The sequence below is a fragment of the Salmo trutta genome, chromosome 2 (genome assembly GCF_901001165.1).
Source record: "Salmo trutta chromosome 2, fSalTru1.1, whole genome shotgun sequence".
NCBI classification, from domain to species: Eukaryota; Metazoa; Chordata; class Actinopteri; order Salmoniformes; family Salmonidae; genus Salmo; species Salmo trutta.
In genome coordinates this window covers 19,418,212-19,446,015 of record NC_042958.1, presented here as the reverse complement: position 1 = coordinate 19,446,015, position 27,804 = coordinate 19,418,212, and the positions used below count along the sequence as shown (strand labels likewise).

Genomic DNA, 27,804 nt, shown 5'->3' with positions numbered 1-27,804 from the left:
AGTTAGTGCTAAATACAGCTGCTACAATCTTGACTAGAACCAAAAGATTTAATCATATTACTCCAGTGCTAGCCTCTCCACACTGGTATCCTGTTACGCCTGGGCTGATTTCAAGGTTTTACTGCTAACCAACAAAGCATTACGTGGACTTGACCTAACTATCTCTCCGATTTGGTCCTGCCGTACATACACTTACGCTACGATCCAAAAATGCAGGCCTCCTTATTGTCACCAGAATTTCTAAGCAAACAGCTAGAGGCAGGGCTTTCACCTATAGAAGTACATTTTTATGGAATGGTCTGCCTATCCATGTGAGAGACGCAGACTCAGTCTAAACTTTTACGTCTTTACTGAAGACTCATCTCCTCAGTAGATTCTATGATTGAGTGTAGTCTGGCCCAGGGGCGCGAAGGCGAACGGCAAGGCACTGGAGTGAGAGGACCTGAGTCCTACGACCATGCCTCAGGACAACCTGGCCTGATAACTCCTGGCTGTCCCCAGTCCACCTGGTCGTGCTGCTGCTCCACTGTCAACTGTTCTGTCTGCGGCTATGGAACCTGTTCACCGGACGACCTACCTTGTCCCGGACCTGCTGTTTCCAACTCTCCCTCTCTCTACCACTGAATACTCGGCTACGAAAAGCCAACTGACATTTACTCCTGAGGTGCTGACCTGTTGCACCCTCTACAACCAATGTTGTAGAGGGTGCTGGTCATCTATGAATGTTTGAACATCTTGAAGAACGATCTGGCATTAATGGTCAAGTAGCCTTATCTCCACATGACAGCCAAAAGAGGACTTGCCACCCCTCAGAGCCTGGTTCCTCTCTAGGTTTCATCCTAGGTTCCTGCCTTTCAAGGGAGTTTTTCCTAGCCACTGTGCTTCTACATCTGCATTGCTTGCCGTTTGGGGTTTTAGTCTGGGTTTCTGTATTAGCACTTTGTGACATCTGCTGATGTAAAAAGAGCCATATAAATGAGCATTTCTCCTTTGCCAAGATAATCCATCCACCTGACAAGTGTGGCATATCAATAAGCTGATTAAACAGCAAGGTCAATACACAGGTGCACCTTGTGCTGGGGACAACAAAAGGCCACTAAAATGTTCAGTTTTGTCACCCAACGCCATAGATGTCTCAAGTTTTGAGGGAGCATGCAATTAGCATGATGACTGCAGGAATGTCCACTAGAGCTTTTGCCAGAGAATTGAAAGTTAATTTAGCTGCCATAAGCAGTCTCCAACATCGTTTTAGAGAATTGGGAAAGCCTCAGAACCGCAGACCATGTGTAACCACGCCAGCCCGGGACATCCACATCTGGCTTCTTCACCCGCAGAGATCGTCTGAGGGGGTGCTGAGGGGTATTTGTGTCTGTAATAAAGCTCTTTTGTGGGGAAAAACTAATTCTGATTAGCTGGGCCTGGCTCCCAAGTGGGTGGGCCTATGCCCACCCATTGCTGCGCCCCTGCCCAGTCATGTGAAATCCATAGATCAGTGCCTAATTTATGTATTTAAACTGACTGATTTCCTTATATGACCTGTAACTCATTCAAATATTTGAAATTGTCACATATTGCGTTAAAATTTTTGTACATTCATGTACATTTTTTCAAATAGTGTAGTATTCACAACTCAAAATTTTCTTAATCAGGCTTCATTAATTTGAGAATACTGTGTTGAGATTGTTTTGAAGTCTGTGAAAGCTAGTATTGTAGGTGTAATTTAAAGGCTGGCGTCATGCAGTCTGAACACACCTGCTGTTAGGCTAACCTTTAGGAAACGCTGGGCTCGACATGACTGATTGGTATTGCTTCACAGCGGGAGCTTAAGCGTGGCCGTAGAGCAAAACACACACACACACACACACACACACACACACACACACACACACACACACACACACACACACACACACACTTCAAAGGTGGCATCTCAGCGACAATCACAGGTACAAAAGAAACATTATATGTCACACTCTGCTCAAAGGTTCACTTTCCATGACCTCAGAGACGCAGTGTCTAGGTCTAGGGCTCCCATATTAAGCCCCTAGCTTCTAAATCTAACTAGGGCTCTACAAACACCCATATTAACCCCCTAGCTTCTAAATCTAACTAGGGCTCTACAAACACCCATATTAACCCCCTAGCTTCTAAATCTAACTAGGGCTCTACAAACACCCATATTAACCCCCTAGCTTCTAAATCTAACTACAAACACCCATATTAACCCCCTAGCTTCTAAATCTAACTAGGGCTCTACAAACACCCATATTAACCCCCTAGCTTCTAAATCTAACTAGGGCTCTACAAACACCCATATTAACCCCCTAGCTTCTAAATCTAACTAGGGCTCTACAAACACCCATTATAACCCCCTAGCTTCTAAATCTAACTAGGGCTCTACAAACACCCATATTAACCCCCTAGCTTCTAAATCTAACTAGGGCTCTACAAACACCCATATTAACCCCCTAGCTTCTAAATCTAACTAGGGCTCTACAAACACCCATATTAACCCCTAGCTTGTAAATCTAACTGGCGCTCTACAAACACCCATATTAACCCCTTAGCTTGTAAATCTAACTGGCGCTCTACAAACACCCATATTTAGAGAACATGAACGGAAACAGTTGTAGCCCTTTATCAAAGCTAAACTTCCTCTACTCTTTACAGTGCTTCTTTCTCCATTTTGCTGTAACTTGTGTAGCCTGCGTTTCACAGTATACCTCTGTTTCTCTCTCACACAGACTAGAATATCAATGCCTCAGGAGACATAGTGATGCATTGCGATTCCCCTGTGAATACCTCGCTGGTCCACAGCCTAGAATACTGTACTCACAGTAATGATTTAATGCAGCCTGCTCTAGCACACTGACAGTGTTCCTATTGTGGCTGGCAGGCTCGTGGCTGGCGCTAGGCTTATACAGTGGAACAAAGTGTGTTTAAATGGTCTTCAGGAGAGACAATGGGTCTCAGTGTGTGTGAGAGTGTATGACTCAGTCAGATCCCTGACCACAGACTGGGGGAATGGAAGGCACGGGCCAGGCACTGAACACCACACACACACCTGTGGTACAGTTGGCTGTGTAGACACACAGCAGTTCCAGGACCGCCTCCATAGCAGCATCATCCAATAAGAACCAAGGCCAAAGGGCGTGCAGCACAGCAGCCAATCGACAGTCAGTGGCCACAGCCTGAGGAGAAACACACAATATCCACCCGATTGGATAATCTCTAGATGTAATATTATGAACACATGCTGATTGACAGGACAACACACTCATAAGTTAAGTGATTGTCAACACATTCTGCTAACCAAGCACACAGAAACACACAAGGATGTAAAGTATAAAGTCCACAAATACATGAAGAAATACATGAAGGGCCTTTCCCATCCCAATATAACTACTGCTGAGTGGATGCTGCAATTACTGTCTATGACATTTAGAGCAGCCAATATAGCCAATCATTCTACATTGACGTTTAAGAGGATAAAAACACTCAGACCTCAGAGTCATAATCGTTAGGGCCAAATCTCATTCCAGACACAGTCAGCACCAGTAGAATGGCTTTCATTAAAAACCTATCAGGAGCGGATTAAAACGGCAGGGTTCTCACTTTGGATTGGCTGTTCTGGTAAAGACTGTTCCTGAGGATTTCCAGAGACATCTTTATTTCCTTCATATAGCTCTCCTCCTGGTGGGGGAGAAGATGCAACTTGTTAAATGATCCACTCTAACCAATAACAGATAGCACCGTCTCCATCTTAGACACATTTTCAGTCAAGACAAGATCACCCAATAGCCTATACCAGCACAGCACACATCATCTGAAGGCTGAGACAATGAAAACATGTTGTTATGCTGTTGTTTAGTGTGTAAAGACTCACCTTCCTCCTTCCTCTGCCAGGTCTGACTGACTCCATGTGGAGGTGGCTGTGGAGCAGTTTCATCTGCTCCACACAGCTGTCAATCAAACCAGCTACACACATACACAGAGACAGTGAGAAAGAGCGGTCAATCATAACAACAATAACTCCTAGGGTATAGTACCCGGACCAGGGCTTGTTTGTTCACTGCCTCAAGTTGCATAAAAGTACAGACCTCTTGGTAGAGGCTACAGCATTACTCCCATCCTACTGTAAATGAGCTCTACTGGGCAGTGTGTTCCAGTACCTGTAGCAGCGTGGTTCTGACCAGTGTGTTCCAGTACCTTTAGCAGTGTGGTTCTGACCAGTGTGTTCCTGTACCTTTAGCAGCGTGGTTCTGACCAGTGTTTTCCAGTACCTGTAGCAGCGTGGTTCTGACCAGTGTGTTCCAGTACCTGTAGCAGCGTGGTTCTGACCAGTGTGTTCCAGTACCTTTAGCAGCGTGGTTCTGACCAGTGTGTTCCAGTACCTTTAGCAGCGTGGTTCTGACCAGTGTGTTCCAGTACCTGTAGCAGCGTGGTTCTGAGCAGTGTGTTGAAGTACCTTTAGCAGCGTGGTTCTGAGCATTGTGTTCCAGTACCTTTAGCAGCGTGGTTCTGAGCAGTGTGTTCCAGTACCTGTAGCAGCGTGGTTCTGAGCAGTGTGTTCCAGTACCTTTAGCAGCGTGGTTCTGAGCAGTGTGTTCCAGTACCTTTAGCAGCGTGGTTCTGAGCAGTGTGTTCCAGTACCTGTAGCAGCGTGGTTCTGACCAGTGTGTTCCAGTACCTGTAGCAGCGTGGTTCTGACCAGTGTGTTCCAGTACCTGTAGCAGCGTGGTTCTGACCAGTGTGTTCCAGTACCTTTAGCAGCGTGGTTCTGACCAGTGTGTTCCAGTACCTTTAGCAGCGTGGTTCTGACCAGTGTGTTCCAGTACCTGTAGCAGTGTGGTTCTGACCAGTGTGTTCCAGTACCTGTAGCAGCGTGGTTCTGAGCAGTGGAACTGCAGGCCAGTAGAGCCATGAGGGCTTTAGCTGTCTTCTTCTTCACTGGGTCCTGGAACGCACGCTTCTCAAAACTCTGACAACACAAAACAATGCAACAGGTGATGCAAAACCTGACCAACACTTCCAGAGTATTGACAACATGTTAACCCATCTAATATCCCAGTGCTCTAGACCAGTGGTAGGGAACCCTGTTCTTTGCTCCAACTAGGCACCACACCAGACCAACTCAGCTAATTGATCAGTTCAGTGATTGCCTAAATGCAACACACCATGTCTTCCAGGATGGTTAAATCAAAAACATGAAGTGCCTGCTGCACTCCAGAAGCAGGGTTGCCTACCCCTGCTTTAGACCAATTAAAGTGTGTTTGTGAGTGTGTGCGCGCTCGGGCACGCGAGTCAGGTTCTGTTACCTCCAGCAATAGTTCACAGAGCTGTCCACCGGAGGCACCGTTCAGGGCCTCAGACAGAGGGGTCCGCTGGACGTCCGGGTTCAGGGTGGTGACCTCTAGGGGTCGTCTCTTGGCCTCCTCAGACAGGACGACACACAGGAACTGTAGTACCGCAGCATGGAGGTGAGGGTCACTGAACGACTGGTGCACACACACTGACAACGTGGCTGGAGGTAGGCACGGATACAGACGCAGATTAACACACATACTGGATGCGTATGCACACACACACACACACACACACACAGACAGATGAAATGGGTTAGTGGATATTTTACTTTTATATGAATGAATCAACATCCTGCAGCCCAGTAAAACCAAATCCCTTTACACAGACAGTGTGAGTCATTCACGCCTCAGGCATTTCTGTCTACATAACACACAATGTAATCAATCACAAATACACACACAGCATTAATCTTTCACAGGGATCATCAGATTTCCCTGCAGCCCCATTAGACACAGAGAGGAAGATGATGAGGAGGAACGATGGATGTTCTGCATGCTCCCTGAGGTCCTAGCATATGTCCAACACACATGCAGGCACACAGTCAGTAGCTGTATGTGTATACCTGTGAATGTGTTCCAGCGTCTCCCTAGTGCAGCAGAGAGAGATTGGTAGGCTGCAGAGCCATCCCGCCTCACCACAGTAGCCAGAAGCATCAACACGTCTGTCCAGCAAACACACACAGCACCACGGGTACCATCGCCTGAGAGGTCCAGAAAAACACACACACACACACACACACACACACACACACACACGAGATCGGACTACGAGCTGAGAAGCTGAAGAGGCCTTCATTAAACAAGATACCAACAAAAGGTGTGAATAGATTATTACAAGCTTCCATTGGGGATCTTATACACTTTTAATTATGACTTCAGATTATGACGGAACACTGAACACCACTTCATTATGATACATCCAGCTGGAAAGTGGCCTGACTTCTAATGCCATGTAAGGCTGCCTGCCATAAGAATGGTATTATAGCGGTTGTAACCATGATGTCCAGTCAATGGTGACAGTACACATATGTTGTGTCTATGGTTAGGTTGAGAATCATACCTATCCCAAACACGAGATTCTTACCCAAGTCCTTGGTATCAAGTGTGAGGACAGTGAAGAGATTGGCCAGTAGCGGTTTCAGGAAGTCCATCTGACCAATCAGATCTGAGCTCAGAATGAAACATGACTTCAGGAACTTAGAGAAGCTGGACAGGAACTTGAGCAGGGTCAGGACCTGGGGGACGAGAGACACACAAACAAATTGATACGTACACACATCTTGAGGCAGTGTAGAGCAAAGTCAGTGGGTAGATGTGAAAACAAAATATTTCCTACCAAGTGAAAGCATGAAATCACCCCTTTTGTATCCCTCTCCAATCTGCCACCATCTCAACCACAGGGTATAGGATTCTCATGGGCCTCAACCCTCCTACACAACCTGTGCTGCTCTCACTACAACAACATGCTGTATAGAGATAACGTGAATCTTACGTTGAAGCATTCATTGGTACTAAATGATGTAACCCAGTTACCTGCCGTTTAATGTCCTCCTGGTCTCCTGGTAGTGTGTTAGTCTTCAGCTCACCCAGACATCTCTCTATGGCTGCTGCGTCCACCAAACTAGAACACACAGGAAACAGAAACAGGGTTTAAGTCCAACCCTTCAGACAGGACAATTTCAGCTCTGTAAATTGTATTGTGGATGGCCAGTGCTCCAAAGACTGTATCTGATTTGGCCAGTAATTGGGAAAGTGAGACTAGTGCGATAGTGTTTATTTGACCTCTGACCTGGCCAGTGATTGGAAGAGCTGGCTGTGTGTGAGGGATGAGAGGGTGAACTCCGGTAGCACGGCTAACAGGTTGGCCAGGAGGCCGCAGAGTGCTGATAAAAGGTCTGGGGTCACAATGACACAGGTGGGGTCAGCAGCGGGGTCAGCCAGTCTCGAGTCCTGGGAGAGGACAGAGTCAATGGTGTCTGTGTCACTCTGACCTGCAGAGTAAAATAGGGGAGCAGATATTAACATTGCTGTCTGTGTCACTGACCTACAATACAGGAAAGAGGAGCAAAGATGGACGGGACAGATAGGGGTCGAAACATGTACCATACCAAAAATCGGTGTGTGTAGAGGCATAGTCTGTATATATAAATTCTTTGTCATGGTTGGTCTTGATATGAAGAACTGTGCATGAGATGGTTCCTTTAACTCTGACTCTTAATTGGTTTGGTGCTACATGAGATCTGTATATAAAACCTGTTCACATTTAGCTACACTATATATACAAACACACCTTGAGCCATCAGTCTGCTAGCGAGTGTATCTTGTGCAGTAGCGTTGAGAGAGGTGGGCACAGGGGATTGAAGCCCTGAGCCTCCAGGTATGATCTGTTGAAGACAAAACAATCACAAAAAAAAAAAAAACACTTCAATAAGACAATGTGTTTAAATCACAGATCCACAGATGACGCATTCGCCGTCCACACTGCCCTTTCCCGCCTGGACAGAAGGAACACCTATGTGAGAATGCTGTTCATTGACTACAGCTCAGCGTTCAACACCATAGTGCCCACAAAGCTCATCACTAAGCTAAGGACCCTGGGACTAAACACCTCCCTCTGCAACTGGATCCTGGACTTCCTGATGGGCCACTCCCAGGTGGTAAGGGTAGGTAATAACACATCTGCCATGCTGATCCTCAACACGGGGGCCCCTCAGGGGTGCGTGTTTAGTCCCATCCTCTACTCCTTGTTCACCCCCAACTGTGTGGCCAAGCACGACTCCAACACCATCATTATATTTGCTGATGACACAACAGTGGTAGGCCAGATCACCGACAATGATGAGACAGCCTATAGGGAGGAGGTCAGAGACCTGGCACTGTGGTGACAGGACAACAACCTCTCCTTCAATGTGAGCAAGACAAAGGAGGTGATCGTGGACTACAGGAAAAGGACAGCCGAACAGGCCCCCATTCACATCGACGGGGCTGTAGTGGAGCGGGTCGAGAGTTTCAAGTGCCTTGGTGTCCACATCACCAACAAACTATCATGGCCCAAACACAACAAGTACATCACAGGCAGTGTCAGAGGAAGGCCCAAAAAGTTGTCAAAGACTCCAGGCACCCAAGTCATAGACTGTTCTTTCTGCTTACCGCACGGCAAGCGGTACCAAAAGGCTCCTTAATAGCTTCTACCCCCAAGCCATAACACAGCGAAACAATTAATCAAATGGCCACCTGGACTATTTACATTGTTTTTACACAGCTGCTAGTCACTGTTTATTATCTATCCATAGTCACTTCACCCCTACCTACATGTACAAATAACCTCAACTAATCTGTACCCCCGCACATTGACTCGGATTACAGTCTATGAATGGGCCTTGAGCCACCAGACCTGCAGTACTTTACTTACCAGAGTGCTGGAGGTGGACAGGGAGCCAGAGGCCCTGCTAGGATTCACTGGGACTCGGTTAGGAGGTCTCCACAACCTCAGGGAGTCATCCGCATCTAAACAGAAAGACAGGGAGGGCATCATCACAAACAACATCACGCAAGGGAAGAAAAAAAAGGCTACAGGCCAATTCCCTGATAAATAAAGAAAATACTTTGCCTGTTTACCACAATAACACTTGATTTCAGATTTACTCTGAACTACAGACACATAACTGAATCACTGATTGAACAACCTAATGTCTAGACAGATTGACAGAGGAATGGACAGGTGCAGTCCCAGGACCTTCAGTGGTGCTGTCCTGTGGGCCGGGGTCCCTGGCTGAGGGTTTCAGGTCGAAGGTGTACCTGCCTCTGTAGCAGGCTGTGGCCATGAGGGCAGTGTGCTGGAAGAACTGACAGTGGTAGAGCAGAGCCTGTAGGGCTTGGAGACCCACCAGACATACACCTGAAGACTCATCATGGACACACGGACTCTACGGAGAGAGGGAGGAGAGAGAGGGAGAGATGAAAACATGGTAATTACTATGTAACTAGATTTTTTTTATTTAACTAGGCAAGTCAGTTAAGAACAAATTCTTCTTTAAAATGACTGCCTACCCCGGCCAAACCCGGATGACGCTGGGTCAATTGTGCGCCACCCTATGGGACTCCCAATTACGGCCCCAAGTGATACAGCCAGGAATCGAACCAGGGTCTGTAGTGATATTCTAGCACTGAGATGCAGTGCCTTAGACCGCAGCACCACTTGGGAGCCCATGAATTAACCTACAGTATGTCAATACCAGGATAACTAAGACAACATACCACAACAAAACATAACCAAATGCCACTGACCTGCCAGGTAGAGTCGGTGACCTGGTCAGCTGTGGCAGGCATGGGCATCACCAGTAGGTTCTGGAGGATAAACACCGCCTTGAGAAACACACAGAGAGGATGAGTCGAGAACATCAACAACACTGCCATCTAGATGTACTTAGCTGGTACTGCAAGGACTTTACTTTAAACTTGTTGATGGAGTAAAGTTGTCCTAATCTCTGTTTTACAAATGCATTGTCTGGAACTGTTATTGGTCAATATGCCACCATGGCTGCCGTGGTGGCAGAGCATTATTATGCATTCTGCTTTAAACCACAATGCCCAAACTCTGTCTATGGCTTAGTGGTTAGCGAACAGGTGTAGGTGTCCAGTACCTCTCTGCGGACCATGGTGCTCTCTTGCTGGTCCAGGAGGATGTTGAGCAGGGTTCCCCACAGACCTCCACTGATATTCTGACAGCTGCTACTCAGAGACTGGCATCCACTGGGCACAGAAGACAGGGCAGAGCCCACACCCAGGCTGGCAAACCTCACCTGGAGAGGGGATGGAAGGAAAGTGGGATAGGGCAGCAGGGGGGGAGAGGGGTGTGAGAGAGGAGGGGAGGGTTAAAAGAGTGGAGGGAAGGGAAAAGCGGAGAGCGAGGAGAGAGAAAGGAAAAGACAGAGAGAGAAAAAGACAGAGAGCCAAGGGTTTGGGTATGAATACAACAGCAGATAGATAAAAAAGGTACCTGTCTGACACCCCTGGTGTCCCCAAAGTCACAAAGACACTGTTCCAGAAATGTCTTGGTTATTTTCACTGTCACTCTGGCATTTGCTGTGATCCATAGAAAAAGATCCTACTTGTCAAGGGAGTTTTTTCACATTTACTTATAGAGAGAACTTACAGATGGAGAAAGAAGAAAATGCCCTTTGCTTTTCACTGTCAGTGCTTGTGAACTCAAGCGTAGGAGTTAATAACAGAAACTTTGGAGCAGAGAGAAGCAATACGAACTTTTGCCTGAATGTCTCTCCACAACTCCAGACGGAATTTGACAAACTGTCTCCATGAAATAATAACTTGTACTTCTTACTCTCACATTTTATTTTTCTTGCTTGTTCTTATACAAGTTGACAGTCATTTAGTGTGTGTGTGTGTGTGTGTGTGTGTTACCTCCGGGTCTCTGTCCACCCACAGAGGTATGAGCCAGGCTAGACCCAGCTGTGACCCACTGGGGTCATCAGACCCCACCTCCTGACCCAAAGACCACTGGGAAATGAAGTCCTGAAATAGATAAACAAAAAAACAGAGAATAGTCATATCTCCAGAAATCCAGACTGATGCACAAACAAAAGGAGAAACATCTCCATGCAGGAAGCACACATTAACACATTGACTCTACTACTATACTAATCAAAAATATAAACACAACATGCAAAATCTTGGTCCCATGTTTCAGGAGCTGGCATAAAAGATCCCAGAGATTTTCCATACGCACAAAAAGCTTATTTCTCTAAAATGTTGTGCACAAATTTATTTATATCCCTGATAGTGAGCATTTCTGCTTTGCCAAGATAATCCATCCACCTGACAGGTAATCCATCCACCTTACACAGGTGCACCTGGTGCTGGGGACAATAAAAGGCCACTAAAATGTGCAGTTTTGTCAGACAACGTCACAGATGTCTCAAGTTTTGAGGGAGTGTGCAATTGGCATGCTGACTGCAGGAATGTCCAACAGAGCTGTTGACAGAGAATTGAAAGTTAATTTCTCTATCACAAGCCGCCTCCAATGACATTTTAGAGAATTTGGCAGTACGTCCAACCAACCTCACAACCGCAGACCACACGTAACCATGACAGCCCAGGACTACACATCTGGCTTCTTCACCTGCGGGATCGGCTTAAGAATATTTCTATCTAATAAAGCCCTTTTGTGTGGAAAACCTAATTCTGATTAGCTGGGCCTGGCTCCCCAGTGGATGGGCCTGACTCCCAAGTGGTTGAGCCTATGATCTCCCAGGCCCACCCATGGCTGCGCCCATTGCCCAGTCATGTGGTCCCGTGTGGCTCAGTTGGTAGAGCATGGTGTTTGCAACACCAGGGTTGTGGGTTCAATTCCCACGGGGGACCAGTATGGAGAAAAAAATGTATGAAATGTATGCATTCACTACTGTAAGTCGCTCTGGATAAGAGCGTCTGCTAAATGACTAAAATGTAAATGTAATGTGAAATCCATAAATTAGGGTCTAATTTATTTATTTGAATTGACTGATTTCCTTCTATGAACTGTAACTCAGTAAAATCTTTTAAATTGTTGCATGTCGCGTTTATATTTTTGTTCAGTATACATTTCACAATTAAAAATCTTCTTTGCCTTTAGTGTAGAAAGGCAATCAGTGCAGTTCTGGCTTGGTTGCTGACCTTGTCCTTGTTCTGGGCCATCATCTCATGGGACAAGTGAAGCAGACAGATGACAGCATTCTTGGTGACTCCTTTCCCCATGAAGGACATGGAGTTACCCCCCCACTCCACGTAGAACGACGAGATCACCTAGAGGATGACACAAGGGTCAACATAACAACTACTCATTCCCAACCGGGTTCTACGTTGAGCTTTTTTTAAAAAGGGGCACGTGTGCGCTTAAATTGAGAAATCTAGGCACACACATCGTAATTTAGGAGCACAAGGCTAAATATTTTTGTAATAAAGCTAGAATCTTTCATTTTTATACATGCACTGGTGGTCCTAAATAAGAATTCCAAGTTGCACAGCAAAATATTTAAGCACATACTGTATGCGGATAATATGGTCGCACTGTAGAGCCCTGCCCAATACGAAACCCATTCAGAGCCGATGCTAGGGGAAGGACAACAATATCTCAACAGTATTACTAATTAAGTCAAATCAGTAAGTAAACCGAAATTCCAATTGTAATTTTTACTCATGCCCCAAACCCTGCTCGGGACTAGAAGGGAACAGGGCACTGAGGCCAGTGATGCAATCAACAGTCTGTGTTCATTAATTCAAAGGTTTTATTCAGTGCATCTAAATGAGTGTTAAATGCAGCTGGGACCTTAGCTTTGATTAGCCTGCAAACAGAGAGGTGAGTGAGAGAGGCCAAGGCCAGATGAAAAGCACCCTACGGGCCATAGAGCACTAGGAGAGACAGGGGGTGAGGTATGGGGGAGTTAAGGGTGAGGGAAACACAGGTGTGGGGTGGGGGAGACGGGTGAGAGGCCAAAACTTTGAATCATCTGTGTCAGGTTAGGTTGTACTGGACCATACTAAGGCTGTTGTGAGCTGTGCTGTTTTTTTAGACTGTCTCAGGCAATGCCAAACTAGGTTGTGCCGTGCTGTGTGTTCTCATGTTGAACTAAGCTACACTGACCACTACTCTGCTTATCTGAACAGGACAGTGCTTTGCTGTTCTTGGTTATGGGTAGAACCAGATGGAACCAGCTGGGATGATTTCTCATCAACAATTTACCGTGTTGTAGTCTGTAAATTTATTCATGTTCAGGAGCAGGTTGTAGTTGGATTTAATTAATTACAAAGGTATTTTCTTCCTCATAATTTCTAGAGGGCTGATATTTCACTACAAATAACTCATTTCACAGGTAATTTTCACTTTGACTAATTTGTGGAGGCCACAGACTCCTTCTGGCCCAAGCTGCTAGGAGAGAAGAGAGCACATCACACACACCTCCAGCAGTCCACTGAGGTACTTGGTGCAGAGAGACTGGGGCTCCATGGTGGGACAGTGTGAGCTCCAGCCGGGCTGGGCCGTGAGGCTGACCATGCCCAGCAGATTCCTCTCCAGACTCGGGAGGCCGTAGAAGCGTGGGGTGTCTGACACCCGCAGGCACCGGAGAAACCGCACTGCCAGCTGGCTCTCGAAGGGCCCTGCCAGCGCCAAGCAAAACCTGTTGGGGGAGAGAGAGAGAGGAGATGCAGGGTGAGAGAGAGGAGACGCAGGGAAGGAGGGAGAGGAGACGCAGGGAAGGAGGGAGAGGAGACGCAGGGAGGGAGGGAGAGGAGATGAGTAAAAAGAGGAGTAGAGGGGGTAAAACAGACAAAGAAAGAAGGAAAGAGGAGTGAAAGTAAATGGGAGGAAGATGGTGTGATAGAGGAAGGTGGGCAGAGACAAATATTGCCATCAATAACCAACAACTAACATCAAAGAAAACGTCAAGCTCCTTCTACTGAAAGTAAAATCAAATCAAATGTTATTAGTCACACACACATGGTTAGCAGACGTTATTGCGAGTGTAGCGAAATGCTTGATCTTAGCCTCATGGATACGGATATGAATATCACTACACAGAACATAAAAAATGCACCCGACTGCAGTTATAAGCTTTGTTCAGCCTCTTCTATAATTTCATGGTATTAAACATTAATCAAGCTCCACAGGCAGTGTGAATAATACTACGTACGTGTACATTCTCGCACACACACCAAAAGGCAAAAAATTATCATTTTATTCATAGGGACACAGTAAATATTCTACTGTCAGGGGAAGCTCGCTAGCTAGCGGTGAGAAGTCATCGGTGCTGCTTCCATGGCCCTAGGCACTTCTGACTAAGGAAGATGAGAAGAGTACAGTAGTTTAATAGCAATGTGATAAAACACACTTGTGTAATCATTTATCAGTATAGCTCACCACGCTACAATGAGCTATTTCTATACAACAGTTAAACCAGCAGTCATCACAAAGACAATTTTTTCTGTCAAATACACTAGAAAACTAATAACTGTGGGGGAGATGCCTACCCTGTTTGTCTTAGTCACATTTGTAGCTCTGTGTTGTAGCTGTTGTTCAGCGTGTGTGTGTACTGCATGTGAGTGTGTGTTAAGTAAAAAATGCCTACAGGCAGTTTTCTTGAGCGATACGGTACACGCTTTGCATACAAATGACTCCATACTCTAACAAATAAACACCAGAGGTACAGAGGCTGGCAATTGGAGGTGGAAGCCTTATCAGTTAGAGAGGAAAAGAGAGAGAGGGAGTGTGTGTTTCTACTGTACCTGTCGGTGCTGTGTGTGAGGCGGTGCAGTAATGTGTTGATGAACCCTGTCAGTTCTCTCTGTAGTCTCTGGTTGATCTGGGCCCTCAGTTCTACTAGTTCCTCCGTCTCTCTCTGACTCACAGTGTGTGTCAGAGTGTGTGTCTGAGACTCCTCGCCGAGCAGCAGGTCCAGTAGTGAGTTGGTCTCCTGCATGGAATACATACACACGCAGGTAATGCTGCAGGTTGAACTGTGTGCGTCTCACTACTTCATCCAAGAAAGCTCAACTTGTATACAACTCCTCACACATTATAAACGACACAACTAACTACAATCTAAACTACAGTGAACAAAAATATAAAGGCAACATGTAAAGTGTTGGTCCCATGTTTCAGGAGCTGAAATAAAGATCCCAGAAATGTTCCATATGCACAAAAATATTATTTCTCTCAAATTTTGTGCACAAATTTGTTTACATCCCTGTTAGTGAGCATTTTTCCTTTGCCAAGATAATCCATTCACCTGACAGGTGTGGCATATCAAGAAGCTGATTAAACAGCAGGATCATTACACAGGTGCACCTTGTGCTGCTGACAATAAAAGGCCACTCTACAATTTGCAGTTTTGTCAAACACAATGCCACAGATGTCTCAAGATTTGAAGGAGCGTGCAATTGGCATGCTGACTGCAGGAATGTCAAACAGAGCTGTTGCCAGAGAATTGAATGGTAATTTCTCTACCATAAGCCACCCACCCATAGCTGCGGCCCTGCCCAGTCATGTGAGGGCCTAATGAATTTATTTCAATTGACTGATTTCCATTTACAGTACAAACTAACTCAGTAAAAAAAATGTAATTGTTGAATGTTGCATTTATATATTTGTTGGGTATAATTAAGGTATTCAAAATGAATATGTATCCTTTTCTCATTGAGTTTCATGGTGATAAGTGCAGAATAAAGTATATAATTTTTTAAATAAAAAAATACTAAAAGAATTTGGAGAAATGTGCTTTGGGGCTTGTCCCCCCAAAAAATGAAATTGTGTCTTGGAAAACGTTCATTTGCTTTGACTCTAGTGTTCCATTAGTACATGGGCATTTGCAGGACACAACAAAACACATTTACCAAGGCAAGCATCACACAGTTCTTCTCACTAAATTCCCTTTCCCCTCTGTGTCTCACTCACTCAATTGTGTTCCGACCGCTCCCTCTAGAGACGCATGCTGCGTTTGCACACAAGCTCCCATTAGGCCTACAGAAATAAATGATGGGATACACAAGCTACATGCCTTGCCAAATGCCAACAACTTTATCATAGATTCTAAATCGACTAGTTAATTGAAGTAGGGAAACATGTGTTCCAACAACGAACTGCAGTTTTGAAATAATTGGGTCCCGTCTATTCTACCGCATAGGATACTTTGCAAACTACTAGTGCCATTTATAATTTGTTATCCTAGGCTATAACCCCTCTAAACATACACAGGCTCCACTCTGAAAATATCCAAAAACAGTTTGATAAAGACAAAGAGTACTTCCATCAGAATCATTAAGCCTTACTTACAAAACGTATAGTACGAGTCAAAAGTTTGGACATGTACTCATTCCAGGTTTTGTTTTTATTTTTACTATTTTCTACATTGTAGAATAATAGTGAAGACATCAAAACTATGAAATAACACATGGAATCAAGAGTGTGCAAAGCTGTCATCAAGCCAAAGGGTGGCTACTTTTAAGAATCTAAAATATATTTTGATTTGTTCAACACTTTTGTGGTTACTACATGATTCCATGTGTGTTATTTCATAGTTTTGATGTCTTCACTATTATTCTACAATGTAGAAAGAAAGAAAAACCCATGAGTAGGTGTCCCCAAACGTTTTACTGGTACTGTATGTCGTGGCCGTAATTCATCAGCATGCAGTGTTCAATGTAGAATTGTTCATCCATTTAGAAAAAGCCAAAGAACAGGAAGGAAGATTTTGGTTTGTAACACTGAACATTTTTTCTTTAAAACGCGCCAAACTAAGCCCTGTTTCAAATTAGCACGCTTTCAGATTTTTTTTTCCAGATGTGCAAGATGCGCATCCCTTCACACTGGCAACTTTATTAGGAAAAATATTCAGTTCTATTTTATTCTGTTATATTACATCATGTGATTTGCTATAAAATAAGTGCGTCTTGATTAGGGTTGCACATTTTGGGGAATATTCAGAGGTGGAAACTTTCCGTGGGAATTAACAGGGAATATATGGGAATTTATAACATTTAAAATGAAGATGTTTTTTGCATTGCATACATTTACCATATCATATGGAGACAGAAACATAAACCTTTTACCTTAACATAAGTAAACATAATTGGAAATGATTAAATCCTTCCAATATAAATCATTTTTTTTAAATTGTTACGAATTGAACTTTAATTAAATGAGTTGACTCTTCACAAGGGATGATTTCACTGAACAACAAAAGGGAATATTGAATGATCCATCGCATCTCCCAAAAACGTTTTCAACATACATCTGTAAAATGATAGTCTAGAAACTAAGCTTTGGTTGTCTTCCTCTCAGGCTTCCATGTCTTCACCCTGGACTTCCTCAATGTCCACCTCTTGAACATCAGACTCTGAGGCCTCATCTTCACTGTCACTTTCCAACCTTGTTGAGGATGGCTTGTTGTCAGGCTCAAATAGCCTAAAATTTGCCCGGATGGCCACCAATTTCTCAACCCTTGTATTGGTCAGCCTGTTGCGTGCTTTGGTGTGTGTGTTCCCAAACAAGGACCAGTTGCGCTGAGGTGGCTGATGTTGGTGGGATTTGGAGGATGATGGAGGCAACAGGGGAAAGAGCCTCAGATTCACAAAGTCCCTTCCACCAGGTGGCTGATGAGATATATATATATATATATCTCATGTTGCCACGACTGCCATATTGCATCTCCACCCAAAAGCCCTTGCTTGGAAGTGTACTTTGCCAGACTGCCAAGAACCTTGCCCTCATCCAGGCCAAGGTGGCGAGACACAGTAGTGATGACACCATAGGCCTTGTTGATCTCGGCACCAGACAGGATGCTCTTGCCAGCATACTTGGGGTCCAACATGTACGCTGCGGTGTGTATGGGCTTCAGGCAGAAGTCGTCACGCTTTTTGATGTATTTCAGAACTGCAGTTTCCTCTGCTTGGAGCAACAGTGAAGTGGGCGGATTTCTTAACTTATATCTGCAAGCAGTCTGAACATCAGACAGGATGGCATTGTCTCCCTTAATCCGTGCAATGGCTACTGCTATAGGTTTCAAGAGTTTTAGGCTGCTTACCACTCTCTCCCAAAATACATCATCCAGGAGGACCCTCTTGATGGGGCTGTCCATATCGGCGGACTGTGATATGGCCATTTCTTGGAGAGACTCCTTCCCCTCCAGAAGACTGTCAAACATGACAACACCACCCCAAGGATGTTGATGGACAGCTTCAATGCTCTTATTCTTCTCACTTTGCTTGGTGAGGTAGATTGCTGCCTTAACTTGATGACCCTTCACATACCTAACCATTTCCCTGGCTCTCTTGTAGTGTATCCATTGTTTTCAGTGCCATGATGTCCTTGAGGAGCAGATTTAATGCATGAGCAGCACAGCCAATGGGTGTGATGTGAGGGTAGGACTCCTCCACTTTAAACCAAGCAGCCTTCATGTTCACAGCATTGTCTGTCACTAGTGCAAATGCCTTCTGTGGTCCAAGGTCATTGATGACTGCCTTCAGCTCATCTGCAATGAAGAGACCGGTGTGTCTGTTGTCCCTTGTATCTGCTCTTGTAGAATACTGGTTGTGGGGTGGAGATGATGTAGTTAATTATTCCTTGCCCATGAACATTCGACCACCCATCAGAGATGATTGCAATACAGTATGCTTTCTCTATGATTTGCTTGACCTTCACTTGAACTCTGCATCCAGCAAATGAGTACATAAAGCATGTCTGGTTGGAGGGGTGTATGCTGGGCGAAGAACATTCAGAAATCTCTTCCAATACATATTGCCTGTGAGCATCAGCGGTGAACCAGTTCCATACACAGCTCGAGCAAGACATTCATCAGCATTTCTCTGACTACGTTCCTCCATTGAGTAAAAAAAAACATCTGATTCCAGGAGGACCATGAGCTGTTGCTATCAATAAGGTGTCTGTCATCATTTTCACCTTGAATAGAAGTAGAGGGACTTTTGTCAGAGGTTGCTTGTTGTGAGTGTGGGGCAAACTTTATGCACTTGGCCAGATGATTCTGCATCTTTGTTGCATTCTTCTCGTATGATTTGGCACAGTATTTGCAAATGTACACAGCTTTTCCTTCTACATTAGCTGCAGTGAAATGTCTCCACACATCAGATAGTTCCCGTGGCATTTTCCTGTAAAGATTTTTTTTAAATGAGTTAAAAAAAACAAATACAATTCCATGTAGAGATAAATAGTTAAGCAATTAGATTAAACAACTCCTTTGTAAGATAAATGTTCTAAAATGAAACATGTATGGAAACAGGTGAATTAACACTCTTCAGTTAGCAGGCGCAAGCTAAAACCCACATGGCAGCAAAAATGAACTAGCAGAAATTGTTAAGTTAGAAATGATTTAAAAACACTTTGCTGTAGGCTACTATTTACTAGTTAACAAAAAATCACGCATGTCATACAAAATGTATTCACCCCACCCAGTATTGTAATCAAAACTTACCAGAAAGCATGTAGTCCTTGGCTCAGACATTGCAGTAGTGTGGGCTCAATAGCATCTCATTAGTGTGCAAGATCTTGAGAATCAGCTGTACATGTGATGGAAGAATGCACTGTGCATGCAGAGGGTTGCAATTCCATTGAATTGGGGATAGTTTAACCAAAATATGCCACAAGACCTAGAATTGCCTTATGTGTATCCCACAAAAAAAGGTTCACCATTATAAGTTATAAGCTAGCTTTTTTGATGAATTTAAACAATATTCCCCGAATTCCAGGGCTTAACTTACCAATGAAGATTTCCCCGCAAAAATTGGGAAATTTACCAAAAAATGTCCAACCCTTTGCAACCCTAATCTTGATTGTGATAATGTCTCGGGAAATAACAGCGTTTTGTCTGCAAAATTCACTAAACAAGGCTGTGTCATTGCACAGCCATACATAGGCTTCTACAAGCAAGCATCACTGATGAGGTTACTGCCTTACTGAAGATTGTGTTCTTGGGCTCATGCGGTGGAGGAGATCTTTGTGGGCTATACGCAGCCTTGTCTCAGGGTAGTAAGTTGGTGGTCTGTTGATATCCCTCTAGTGGTATGGGGGCTGTGCTTTGGCAAAGTGTGTTGGGTTATATCCTGCCTGGTTGGCCCTGTCACAGTGTGTCCCCCCTCGGTCCTGTCACAGTGTCCCCCGTCTCAGACGATTGCAGCATACTGGAGGCTATGTGCCAGGGGGCTACGGTCAGTCTGTTATATCTGGTGTAATTCTCCTGTCTTATCTGGTGTCCTGTGTACATTTAAGTATGCTCCCTCTAATTCTCTCTCCCTCCCAGAGGACCATGACTCAGGACAACCTGGCTGTACCCAGTCCACCTGGTCGTGCTGCTGCTCCAGTTTCAACTGTTCTGCCTGCGGCTATATAACCCTGAACTATTCACTGGACTTGCTACCTTGTCCTGGACCTGCTGTTCCCGACTCTCTCTCTCCCCCACACCTGCTTTCTCGACCTCTGAATGCTAACCATGAAAAGCCAACTGACATGTATTCCTGAGGTACTGAACTGTTGTAACCTCTAGAAACACTGATTATTATTTGACCCTGCTGGTCAACTATGAATGTTTTTCAAGATGTTCAGACAATCTGGCCTTAATAGCCATGTACTCTTATAATCTCCACCCGGCACAGCCAGAAGAGGACTGACCACTCCCCAGAGCCTTGTTCCTCTCTACGTTTCTTCCCATGTTCCTGCCTTTCTAGGGAGTTTTTCCTAGCCCCCGTGCTTCTAAATCTGCATTGCTTGCTGTTTGGGGTTTTAGCCTGGGTTTCTGTATAAGCACTTTTTGACATCTGCTGATGTAAAAAGGGCTTTATAAATAAATGTGATTTGATATCATTTAAACAGTTGATATTATGGTTTCAATAAATTCATCTTAAATGGAAATTGGTTTTTATTGAGGCAATTTAGCAATTAGGATTTGTTGGCATATAAATTAATGCACACATATGTTTTTTCAGTTCAGCCCATGCGGGTACTGGAACAGTCAAAATGTAAAATTCCCATACCTATGATGAAGCAGGCAAGGTGTGACACACTAGATCTGATGTAGCTCCTGTAGCTAAGAAAGAACTGAGAGTTTCTTAACAGTTGTGGAAATCATTTCTGTTGTGGGTCCTGGTATTCTATTTTGGGGTTGTAATGTGATATTAATGCCTTTCTGTCCTTTGACAGTGTGTGATTTATACAGGCTCTACTTTGATAACTACACCTCTCTGTGTTTGGGGAGGACAGGAAAGCTTAACTGGATCGCTGGCACACAGACATGCACGCACCCACTCACCCTACAGTTTTAGGGGAGAAGAGGGGGAGTGTGCCCAATCTAATGGTTCCCAACATGGGTTAATACAAGAAAGGAGATGAAGTCAGATTTACTGAGTAATGTTGATACACAAGACCAGTTTTCCTATTATAGTCCCTATTCCCTCATCTCCTTTATGACGACACATAGGATGAGGCCTAGATGAAAGGTTAGAGGTTAAAGCGATATCACAGAGGACAAATCCTGGGAAGATAGGTTGAAGGTAGTTTCCTAATAGACATGTATCATACTGCTTTCACCTAACCTGGGTTCAGATCAATGTAAAAGATGGAGATGAGACTAAAGGAAGGGAATGAAGAAAAGTGGACAAGGAGCTAGGAGATGAGGAAAGCAAACCTGGGGACCTCCTGGTCCTAGTGCTGACCTGTTTGAGGAGTAGCTCCAGTATCCAGCATAGGTCCTTGTCCTCGGACTCTAAATGGCTCTGTTTGAAGTAGGCGCTCAGGAACGCTATAACATCCACCAGCAACCTTTCATCCTCCACACACGCTGGACACACCTGCACAAACCTACAGACAGAGAGAGGGAGACAGAATAATGGAGAATATGGATGATATCTTGAATTTTGGTGGACATACAACTGACCTGTAGAAATGATGAGTACAGTAAAGCTGCTGAAAGCGCAGCATTGAATAATACAAAATAAAGGATTCATTTATTGCATAATTATACTGAAGAAAAATACAAAAACGCAACAAGTGTTGGTCCCATGTTTGATGAGCTGGAATAAAAAGATCCCAGAAATTTTCCATAAGCACAAAAAGCTTATTTCTCTCAAATCTTGTGCACAAATTTGTTTACGTCCCTGTTAGTGAGCATTTCTCCATTGCCAAGATTATCCATCCATCCACCTGACTGGTTTGGCATATGAAGAAGCTGATTAAACGGCTTGATCATTACACAGGTGCACCTTGTGCTGAGAACAATAAAAGGCCACTCTAAAATGTGCACACAACACAATGCCACAGATGTCTCAAGTTTTAAGGGTGTGTGTAACTGACATGCTGACTGCAGAAAGGACCACCAGAGCTGTTGCTAGAGAATTTAATGTTTATTTCTCAACCGTTTTAGAGAATTTGGCAGCATGTTCGACCGCCTCACATCCACAGACCACCATCACCTCATGTTTCAGCATGATAATGCATGGCCCCATGTTGCAAGGATCTGTACACAATTACTAGAAGCTGAAAATGTCCCAGTTCTTCCATGGCCTGCATACTCACCAGACATGTCACCCATTGAGCATGTTTGGGATGCTCTGGATCGACAGCATATTCCAGTTCCCGCCAATATCCAGCAACTTCGCAGAGCCATTGAAGAGGAGTGGGACAACATTCCACAATCAACAGCATAATCAACTATGTGAAGGAGATGTGTCGCGCTGCATGAAGCAAATTATGGTCACACCAGATACTGAATGGTTTTCCGATCTACGCCCCTACTTATTTTTTTTATGTATCTGTGACCAACAGATGCATATCTGTATTCCCAGTCATGAATTTATTTCAATTGACTGATTTCCTTATATGAACTGTAACTCAGTAAAATCTTTGAAATTGTTGCATCAGTATAGATGGTTTTCTAGTGTGTGTGTGTACCTTGCTATGGCGGGCTGCCAGGTGAGGGTACGGAGCGTGTCCCTGCAGCTGTGTGTGTGAGTGTCTGTGATGGCCATCCTGTCAATCAGCAGGTGGAGGCGGAGCCTGGAGAGTGCAGAGGACACAGAGGCATGGCCTGCTGCCATGACGATGTCCTGGACGCAGTCCTGAAGGCCGCTGGGGAGGTGCGTTGCCCGTAGCGACAGAACCTGCGACCCTGACAGGCTCAGATCACCGTGGAAACTAGAGGAAAACAAGACAGTATTTGTTATTTTTTCTGCAAGCAATCAAAGTTCCCCTTTAGGGTCAATATAGTACTCATCTTGTGCATGTGACCGGACCAGGAAAAACTCAGGTCTAGTTATGTTATCTTGACCTTATCTTTTTGGCTGTGATGAGAATGAGTGAACACATTCCCGTTAAGAAACCACCTGGGAAAGAGTCGAAAGGGAGAGAAGAATGTGGCGTGTAATAATTGAGTTGTTCTGACTCTGTGTTGGATCAGAAGTTGTATTTCTACGGTGACAGGAGTGTCGCATAAGAGCCCAATCACCCAGGCAGCACGGTGCCGTCCTAATTCTGTTCCCAGGGACTTTTGATGAGCCGTCTTCCAGACGTGTCTTGTCACACCACACTTCCTGTGTCTGGGACAGCAGGGGATTGTGGGTAGTTCTGCGTGACTCATCACTAAAAGACTGTGTGGCAGCCTAGATTAAACCTGAGAAGCAGAGGGGTAGCCTACGAAGCAGGTCTGAGGAGTTAGCGAGTTAACTTTGATCAACTTTGAGTTCAACTCGGGCTAACCGGTCATACAAAAGTGGCTCACCTTTTAGCCTGATACATTTCTATGGCAACGAATCCTTCAGAACTAACATGCGCCAGGGCGGGCTATCTCACGGCTAACTCCACCTACTCTGAATTAATTAAATCAAATTCCCTCCCTCCTGCAAAGATTGCGTCATCATCCCCATCATTTGAGGAAGACGACATTCAATATTTTAATAAGTTTAATAAGTATTTTGGGGTGTTAAAACATAGTAATGTTAAAATATATAATATTACACATAATGACAGAATGCATTTTAAACTTCACAAAATGTAGTCCTAACGTTTTTTTATTATTAAAGATAACATTTTATTTGTCACTTACACATGGTTAGAAGATGTTAATGCGAGTGTAGCGAAATGCTTGTGCTTCTAGTTCTGACAGCACAGTAATATCTAACAGTTCCCCAACAACTACCTAATACACACAAATCTAAAGGGGTGAATGAGAATATGCACATGTAAGTATATGGATGAGCGATGGCTGAGCGGCATAGGCAAGGTGCAATAGATCGTATAAAATACAGTAATTACATGTGATATGAGTAATGTAAGATATGTAAACATTATTAAAGTAGCATTATTTAGAGTGCATTGTATAAAGTGACTAGTAATCCATTTATTAAAGTGTCCAGTGATTGGGTCTCAATGTAGGCAGCAGCCTCTCTGAGTTAGTGATTGCTGTTTAGCAGTCTGAAGAAGCTGAACAGAAGCTGTTTTTCAGTCTCTCGGTCCCAGCTTTGATGAAACAAAAATAGAACTGTTTGGCCATAATGACCATCATTATGTTTGGAGGAAAAAGGGGGAGGTTTGCAAGCCGAAGAACACCATCCCAATCGTGAAGCACGGGGTGGCAGCATCATGTTGTGGGGGTGCTTTGCTGCAGGAGGGATTGGTGCACTTCACAAAATAGATGGCATCATGAGGCAGGAAAATTATGTAGATATATTGAAGCAACATCTCAAGACATCAATCAGGAAGTTAAAGCTTGGTCGCAAATGGGTCTTCCAAATGGACAATTGCCCCAAGCATACTTCCAAAGTTGTGGTAAAGTGGCTTAAGGACAACAAAGTCAAGGTATTGGAGTGGCCATCACAAAGCCCTGACCTCAATCCTATAGAAAATTTGTGAGCAGATCTGAAAAAGCGTGTGCGAGCAAGGAGACCTACAAACTTGACTCAGTTACACCAGCTCTGTCAGGAGGAATGGGCCAAAATTCACCCAATGTATTATGGGAAGCTTGTGGAAGGCTAGCCGAAACGTTTGACCCAAGTTAAACAATTTAAAGGCAATGCTACCAAATACTAATTGAGTGTATGTAACTTCTGACCCACTGGGAATGTGATGAAAGAAATAAAAGCTGAAATAAATCAGTCTCTCTACTATTATTCTGACATTTCACATTCATAAAATAAGGTGGTGATCCTAACTGACCCAAGACAGGGAATTTTTACTAGGATTAAATGTCTGGAATTGTGAAAAACTGAGTTTAAATGTATTTGGCTAAGGTGTATGTAAACTTCCGACTTCAGCTATATAACTGTAAATTTTGATCACATTCCTTGTGTATTTTCATATATTTTTGTAAATATTGTGAACCTATGTTATATATTTTTTACCTCCTGTTTCAGGATGTGATGTCACTGAGTACTGCCTCTATATATAGGACCTTCCACCCCCACCTGGGATATGGATGCCTGATGAAGACCTAAGGGTCGAAACGTTGTTTTAAATAAATATCACCTGAGAGCATGAGCAGCAGTGTGCGGCGTTTTCCTGTCTGTTTTCTTTATCATTTACTTTCTAATTTACTTTGATGCCAGTCTGCATTAAGACAGTGACAGTTTTGTGCAGGATAGTGACACCTGAATTGATCCATTGTTTAGTTGTATACCTCTGGTGTGATTAGTTAAGTTAAAACAGGAACGGTGAGGCTTCCTCATCTGTTGTCTGCATTAGGTTACATTACAAAAATGAAGACTGATGGATCACAGACGCCTCAGCTCTTTAGCAGTCCAACAAACTGTCTGCAACTCTTCCCCAGAACGTTCTAGTAATCATTGTAGCTAGTGAGCAATCTCAATTAATGTCCTTGGTAAAATGAAGGTCAACAAAAAGGTCAACAAAAACAAACTTGACATCCGAGGTACATAAGGTGTGACATGTGATGACATCACTTACTCGGCGACATCACTGCGGATCCCACGGAGCTCCTCCAAGAGGTTATCTATCCCAGAATGCCATGCTGTGTTCCAGGCCAGCTGCAGGTTCTCCTTGGCGGGGGTCAGGGAGAGGAGGTCAGAGTAGGGGGGCAGGACGGAGCAGTAGGGGCTCACCGCATGGTGGGACGCGGCCTGGAACGGTAGGCTGTACCTGGGGAGGGAGAGGAGGGGGAGAGGGGAGGGTAGAGCATGTAGTTACTAGATATAACACCAATCATATGTAAATAGACAGACTGACATCAATAGAAAAGGTAAATATTGGTGACAATCAATAAAGTTAGGCTACTTCATTACCTTCGTATGACGGACACAGGGAGAGAGAATGGTGAGAGAGCCACGTCGGAGCTGGAATTGTCCGACCTGATTAGGTAAAACAAAATGCTTTACCACATTTTTGCTCTGTAGGAAATAGTGCTAAAATCAAAAGCAAACAAATTAATTCAGATGAGAGAGGGAAGAACACTTACCACACTTCTACTGTGGCAATCTCATCAAAGAGTAGCAGACACATCAACACAGCCACCTCACTAACATCCCCTTTGTTCTCCTTGACAAGCAATGAAGCTAACAGGATAAACAAACAATTAGAAAACATTCAGTGATAAGCAGTGGTGAACAAACACTCAAAGTTGATTCCAGTGAGGGTTTAGCTATGTGATTGTTTAACCTTGTGAAGGCCTTTTTGAGTGGTGTAACAGAATGTGTTTACCAATGTGAACGTCCTGTGAACATACCTCTAAAACTGTACAACGTAATGCCTTTATTGAATGAGTTGTGATGTGAATTAACCCCAGGGCAGTGTTAAACTGTTCAGACATTACTCGCTGAGTTGTAATGCGAACTTATCCCTCAGCTGGGCAACGAAATGAGATTATTTGTGCCCGAGTGAATGAGTTGTGTGTGAACGTCACTCAGAGCAGTGTGATAGCGTTGGACTGTGATGGTTGCTAAATGAGTTGTGTTGGGAACGTACCCCTGAGCAGAGTGATAAGGAGGGGGGTCTTCTCAGCCAGAAGATGCCTCAGAGAGGAGTCTGCATACACCAGCTTTCTCAGAATACACACACATGGCTCCAACAGGCAGTCCATGCTCTGGAGGAAGAAAACACACAACACACACACACGTTAACATGTCGAACATAGACAAACATACACATTCATATGCAAGCTGATCTGCGAGGTCTTTTCACCTTCGTGTGGTCGTTCACACTCTCTGTGATGAAGCAGATAACTTTATCTGTTACACCAAGACTCTTCAACACTGGGTGCATTGCTGTTTCTGTGGAGAAAATAGATTGCAAGTAATAAATTAACAATAGGCCTATCAATAATACAAATGAAGTGTTGTCTGCCTAACAATGCTAGACCCCAAGAATACATGGAATTTGCACATTTTTCCTTTCTCAAGTTACTTCCATTATTTATCCTAAACATATGGTGGTGGGTAGAAGCATACGCCTTGGCAAAAACATGCCAAGCTTTTCTTTGTGTGACTATTCGCACAAAATGTTTACATTTTCTTCAACTTTATTTTCTTTCCAAACCATTTTGATGTTCTAGGTCAACGCTAACAAAGCTTAGGAGAGTTGTGTCTAGTGTTACGCCCTTTTCCCCAAAAAATATTTTTTATCTACATATCCCTTGCTAATCCTAAAAGGATTGTGTGGAGGATATGAAGCGCTACGTCACCCTGTAGGACGACAGCCAGTTGTTCTGCTGCTGACCTCCTGAGGGTCAGGTCAACAGTGTCAGAGGTCAAGATGCTGAACAGCTTCTCCACTGACTCCACCTATGGTTATAAAGAAATAAACAACTGTAAGAGTAAGAACAACCTAACCCAGTGGTACACTACATGATTTGGCCCCGATTTAGCTGTCCAAGACACATTTTTTTGAGATCGGAAAGAAAAATCCCCACGTCCTTGCCTACTCGGGGCGAGCGGAAGT

The 27,804-nt window shown here is 44.2% G+C and overlaps 1 protein-coding gene across 4 annotated transcripts in view; it reads right to left on the bottom strand.

Moving 5' to 3' along the window:
• Nucleotides 1-27,804, bottom strand: part of rttn (rotatin) — a 58,773-nt gene that overhangs the window by 6,075 nt on the left and 24,894 nt on the right. For 2 of the 4 annotated variants that reach the window (XM_029697642.1, XM_029697650.1), the window contains exons 19-44: nt 27,548-27,647; nt 27,049-27,137; nt 26,833-26,950; nt 26,327-26,423; nt 26,154-26,219; nt 25,819-26,010; nt 22,813-23,055; nt 21,579-21,723; nt 14,646-14,833; nt 13,321-13,540; nt 12,039-12,167; nt 10,788-10,898; nt 10,010-10,168; nt 9,654-9,731; nt 9,103-9,292; nt 8,779-8,873; nt 7,657-7,750; nt 7,156-7,357; nt 6,900-6,987; nt 6,451-6,601; nt 5,930-6,067; nt 5,319-5,524; nt 4,876-4,981; nt 3,887-3,978; nt 3,616-3,693; nt 3,065-3,191 (exon numbers count right to left, since the gene is read on the bottom strand). In XM_029697642.1, the coding sequence (XP_029553502.1) occupies nt 3,065-3,191; nt 3,616-3,693; nt 3,887-3,978; nt 4,876-4,981; nt 5,319-5,524; nt 5,930-6,067; nt 6,451-6,601; nt 6,900-6,987; nt 7,156-7,357; nt 7,657-7,750; nt 8,779-8,873; nt 9,103-9,292; nt 9,654-9,731; nt 10,010-10,168; nt 10,788-10,898; nt 12,039-12,167; nt 13,321-13,540; nt 14,646-14,833; nt 21,579-21,723; nt 22,813-23,055; nt 25,819-26,010; nt 26,154-26,219; nt 26,327-26,423; nt 26,833-26,950; nt 27,049-27,137; nt 27,548-27,647 (3,502 nt within the window). The remainder of the gene's footprint in view (nt 1-3,064; nt 3,192-3,615; nt 3,694-3,886; nt 3,979-4,875; nt 4,982-5,318; nt 5,525-5,929; nt 6,068-6,450; nt 6,602-6,899; nt 6,988-7,155; nt 7,358-7,656; nt 7,751-8,778; nt 8,874-9,102; nt 9,293-9,653; nt 9,732-10,009; nt 10,169-10,787; nt 10,899-12,038; nt 12,168-13,320; nt 13,541-14,645; nt 14,834-21,578; nt 21,724-22,812; nt 23,056-25,818; nt 26,011-26,153; nt 26,220-26,326; nt 26,424-26,832; nt 26,951-27,048; nt 27,138-27,547; nt 27,648-27,804) is intronic. The other 2 variants (XM_029697658.1, XM_029697666.1) reach the window with 2 other exon arrangements.